This window comes from Cherax quadricarinatus, chromosome 26, assembly GCF_038502225.1.
Source record: "Cherax quadricarinatus isolate ZL_2023a chromosome 26, ASM3850222v1, whole genome shotgun sequence".
NCBI classification, from domain to species: Eukaryota; Metazoa; Arthropoda; class Malacostraca; order Decapoda; family Parastacidae; genus Cherax; species Cherax quadricarinatus.
The window spans coordinates 21,187,345-21,192,835 of record NC_091317.1 but is presented as its reverse complement, the minus strand read 5'-3'; the positions used below and the strand labels follow the sequence as shown (position 1 = coordinate 21,192,835).

Below are 5,491 nucleotides of genomic sequence, written 5' to 3'. Positions count from 1 at the left end.
AATGTTTTTGGCACCTTAGTGCTCGGTGCATCTTAACTTCAAGCAACTGGCCAGGATATACTGGATGCTGGCCGCCTGGGGACTGTCATGCCCGCTCTTCAAACTGCGTGTGATTTTTATCCACCAGTTGCTCACTCGTTAACCTCCTTCCACTTTTTTACGTTCAACGCTGAAGATGTTTTAAAGAAAAAGAAGGGAATAATTGATTAAATAAGCCAACACATTATTATTATTATTATTAGTTAATTAGTTAAAGATTAGCCGGTATTCTCCCGGCCCGGGCCTTTTCCAAGTGGTGGCCCGGCCTTGGCTCCCTCTTTAGGGAGTGTCTGAGACCTAAGTCTCCCATGGGAGGAGGCACAAGTACCTCCTCATCTTTGGGACCAACTGTCCCCAGGCCTAGCCACAAGCTAGGCCTCTCTGGTCTGCCATCCCCGCCACAAGGGGGCAAATGGGAATGACAGTCCTATGAGCTAAATGCTCGGGCTCAGGCACCTACCCTACCCTAGAAGGGTTAGGCATGGTGTCGATGTATTATTATTATTATTATTATTATTATTATTATTATTATTATTATTATTATTATTATCATTGTTATTATTAATAATCATTTATTTCCACAAACCCAATACACACACACACACACACACACACATATATATATATATATATATATATATATATATATATATATATATATATATATATATATATATATATATATATATATATATATATATATATATATATATATATATATATATATATATATATGAGGAAGGTGGCTCCGAGTTCTTGGATCCAGAGCCCTCCACCAGCATCAAGATTTTTCCCCTGGTAAAAAAATATATATTTATTTTGGACCCGTTGAATCTCTCACACAAAAAAAAAATTTAATGCCAATTTTCAGTTAATTTTTTTAATAATAAAATGTTAATTACTATTTTTTCGATATTTTTTTAATTTAAATAGTTAAAAAAAATATTTTGAGATTATTTTCGAAAATAAACACGCGGCTCTTACGGGTTTACCGCTTCTAGATAATGTATAGAAAATGGAATTATTATTATTATAATAATTATTATAATTATAATTATTATAATTATCATTAGTAATGATTATAGAGAGATGTGTATGGGACAATGATAGGTCTGATAACCATAAAATTTATTTATATACAGTATCTTAGAAACAAATAAATACATCACATAGTTAATATATATATCACAGCCGAGCCTCCCAGAGTGTGTTGTGGGAGATGAGTCTCCCAGAGTGTGTTGTGGGAGATGATTAACCTCTCTGGCAATCCCATATTGTGTTGTGGGAGACGATTGATCCAGAATGTGTTGTGAGAGATAATTAACCCTCTAATTCTCCCTGAGTGTGTTGTGGGAGATGACTGACTTCTCTAGGCCTCCCATGGTGTGTTGTGGGAGATGAATGTCCCCGAGTGTGTTGTGGGAGATGAGTGTCCCCGAGTGTGTTGTGGGAGATAAGTGACCTCTCTGGGCCTCCCAGAGTGTGTTGTGGGAGATGAGTGACCTCTCCGAGTCCCCCAGAGTGTGTTGTGGGAGATGAGTGACCTCTTTCATGGTGAACCTCTTAGTAGAGGTCACCTGGTGTCTCTTATAGGCCATAGTGAGTGTAGGAGGTCACACAATACCTACTGAGTTTCATGACATCTATTGCAGGCCACATCGCGCTTATTGCAGGTCACATAGCGCTTATTGAATCTTATTGTATGTTACACAGAACCTATTGTATCTTATTGTATGTTGCACAGCACCTATTGTATCTTATTGTATGTTGCACAGCGCCTATTGTATCTTATTGTATGTTGCACAGCGCCTATTGTATCTTATTGTATGTTGCACAGCGCCTATTGTATCTTTCATGGCGTCTATTGTAGGTCACGTGATGTTTATAGTAGGTACCTGTTGTAGGTTCACTGGGCAGTGGAAGGGTCGTGTGTGGGTCGTGGGTGAGAGTCGTTATTTGTGGTGGTGGGTATAGGCCAGGACGCCCCTGACACCCACCCCAGCAGGGACCAGGGGCGCTCCTCGTCCTCGTCGTGGTCATCGTCGTCGTGGTCGTCGTCTGGAGGAGCTGGGGAGGTGGATCTAGCGGCGGCGGCGACGGGGCCAGAGTCGTCACCGGGGTCATCACTAACGACGTCAATCTCAGCCGAGTCTTGGTCGTCAGTGTGTCGGCGGGTCTTGGCCACTTTGTCGTCAGGGGCCAAGAGGCTGGCCACGTCGAACTGCCGCTTGCGGGGCGCGGCGGGCTGCGGGTGTGAGCCTGGAGATGCTTGTGACTGGGAGGAGGCGTCATCTGGGGCGGTGAGGGTGGTGTGGTGGGCGGCCATGGGCGTGTCGTGGGTGAGAGTGAGGGCAGCCGTGGGCGAGGGCGGCTCCGGTGAAGAGTCGTCATCCACGGCCAGACCCAAATGCTTCCGGACGCGGCGCTGAGCGCGCCGCCGACGGAAGTCACCTCGCCGAAAGTCGTCGATGTTAGCAGGATGAATGGCCCAGTAGTGGCCCTTGCCGTTAGCGGAGCGGCCAGCCTTGACGAAGCAGTCGTTGAGGGAGAGGTTGTGACGGATGGAGTTGCGCCAGCCGGGTCCTCTGGACCGGAAGTACGGGTAGTGATCCAGGATGTACTGGTAGATGTCACTAAGGACCAGTTTCTTCTCAGGGCTGCTGAGGATGGCCATGGCGATGAGACCGATGTATGAGTGTTGAGGCTTGGGTTCCTCGGGGCCCCGGGGCAACAAGACCCGCGGGTCCATCAGGCGGTAACCATAGAGCGGGTGCGGCGGATGCGGGTAGGCTGCGGCGACCGGCGGACCCGCGGGGCCGCCCATCAGCGCGTTCCCGAAGCCTGCGGTGTTGAGACCGCCCATCAGCGGTGATCCCAGGCCGCCCATGATGTGGTTGCTCATGAGACCGCCCATCATGCCGCCCATGGTGGCCTCCTGGAGGTGGTGATGGTGCGGTGAGAGCGGGGGTCTAGCCCAGGCCAGGCCAGCGGAGGCCAGACGGAGGCGTTCGGCCAGGGCCAACTGGTACAGCAGGCGCTGCTGGTCAGTGGGCACGGGCATCGTGTGGGCCTCACTCACAGCCTTGACAGCCACGGGCGCCACCACCGTGGGCGGCGATACCGGGGACTCACGCCCACACACCGCCTCCATCACACGTGTGGGTAACGCAATAACACAGAGCGGCAGTGTAGCACAGCTCTCCGCCGCGCCTCAGCGCTCAGTAACCTCCCTCATCACGGGATACCAACTTTTAGAATATCCGCCCGCGGCACCACACCCCGCCCACCGCCTTCCAGAATACCACCCGTTCATTGGTCCCTCTCCCCCCAGGCTCCGCCTACCAAATCAAGCCACGCCTTTTAGCCAATCAGCAGCGTGTTGAGACAAACATTGATCGGTGTGGACCAATCAGGGCGCAGTTGTTTGACTAAAGTTTTGGCGTTCTCCTGCCACCATTTTCCAAATATTGTGCCGACTCCAGCTCCGACAAATCGCTGCTCCCTGATATTGCCCGCGTCCGAACACTCGAATCAACCAACATAAATTTTACAATGAAGGAATTCTTACACCAGATTCGTTTTTTTATGCATGTTAACATTGTTTTGCCTGGTGTTTGAGAGGAGTGAGAGGCGATGTGTTGCGTGGGCTGGCGAGGAGCTGGGCCAGTGTTGTGGGTCACACCTGGCCACTTTAACCCACTTCGAATACCACTCTGAAGGAGGTAAGTGGGAGATGGTGTTGTGGTGATGGTGATGATGATGATGTTATGGTGATGATGTTGAGGTGATGGTGATGATGTTGTGGTGATGGTGATGTTGAGGTGATGGTGATGATGTTGAGGTGATGGTGATGATGTTGTGGTGATGGTGATGTTGAGGTGATGGTGATGATGTTGAGGTGATGGTGATGATGTTGTGGTGATGATGATGATGATGATGTTATGGTGATGATGAGGTGATGGTGATGATGTTGAGGTGATGGTGATGATGTTGTGGTGATGGTGATGTTGAGGTGATGGTGATGATGTTGAGGTGATGGTGATGATGTGGTGATGATGTTGTGGTGATGGTGATGATGTTGTGGTGATGATGTTGTGGTGATGGTGATGATGTTGTGGTGATGGTGATGATGTTGTGGTGATGGTGTTGTGGTGATGGTGATGATGATGATGTTATGGTGATGATGTTGAGGTGATGGTGATGATGCTGTGGTGATGGTGATGTTGAGGTGATGGTGATGATGTTGAGGTGATGGTGATGATGTTGTGGTGATGGTGATGTTGAGGTGATGGTGATGATGTTGAGGTGATGGTGATGATGTTGTGGTGATGGTGATGTTGAGGTGATGGTGATGATGTTGAGGTGATGGTGATGATGTGGTGATGATGTTGTGGTGAGGGTAATGATGTGGTGATTGTGGTGATGTTGTAGTGATGGTGATGATGTTGTGGCGATGATGTTGTGGTGATGGTGATGATGTGGTGATGGTGATGAAGATATGGTGATGATGATGTTGTGGTGGGGGTGATGATGTGGTGATGGTGATGATGATATGGTGATGTTCTGGTGATGATGATGTTGTGGTGAGGGTAATGATGTTGTGGTGGTGACGTTGTGGTGGTGATGTTGTGGTGGTGATGTTGTGGTAATTATGACGTTGTGGTGGTGATGTTGTGGTGGTGACGTTGTGGTGGTGATGTTGTGGTAATGATAGTGGAGTTGTAATTGTATTGTGGTGGAAATGGTAATGGTGTTGTGATGGTGATGTATGGTAATGGTGTTGTGATGGTGGTAGTGTTGTGTCTGTGATGGTGAGGCGATAGTGATCACCGCTCATCATCACAGACTCCTATGATGGCTGTACGATAGAGTTATGATAGATCTACAAAAGATAAACGATAGATCTATTGATCTATTACACTCACGTTACCATCATCATCAAACATCAATGCTACATTACAATCATCAACCATCAATGCACACGTTAGCATCAGCCATTAATACACATGCTAGGACCATCAATGCATCAATTAGCCAGCATCATCAGCGTGTGTTAGTATATTAATTTTTTAAGTAAGTCAGTTAAAGCAAATTGAGTTAGATTTATTTTTTTTTTCTAATTTTTGGCTCATCTGAGATTTTTTTTTTAGGCGTCAGACACGGTAGGCTGTGGTAGGCTGTGGTAGGCTGTGGTAGGCTGTGGTAGGCTGTGGTAGGCTGTGGTAGGCTGTGGTAGGCTGTGGTAGGCTGTGGTAGGGTGTGGTAGACTGTGGTAGGCTGTGGTAGACTGTGGTAGGCTGTGGTAGGCTGTGGTAGGCTGTGGTAGGCTGTGGTAGACTGTGGTAGGCTGTGGTAGGGTGTGGTAGGGTGTGGTAGACTGTGGTAGGCTGTGGTAGACTGTGGTAGGCTGTGGTAGACTGTGGTAGGCTGTGGTAGACTGTGGTAGGCTGTG

The 5,491-nt window shown here is 47.9% G+C and overlaps 1 protein-coding gene across 1 annotated transcript; it reads right to left on the bottom strand.

Moving 5' to 3' along the window:
* Positions 1 to 1,240: 1,240 nt before the first annotated feature.
* On the bottom strand, positions 1,241 to 3,237 carry LOC128691536 (hepatocyte nuclear factor 3-gamma-like). The gene has a single exon (XM_053780384.2). The coding sequence runs from the start codon at positions 3,188 to 3,190 to the stop codon at positions 1,946 to 1,948; it is 1,245 nt and encodes a 414-aa protein (XP_053636359.2). The 5' UTR covers positions 3,191 to 3,237; the 3' UTR covers positions 1,241 to 1,945.
* Between the last annotated feature and the right edge of the window lie 2,254 nt (positions 3,238 to 5,491).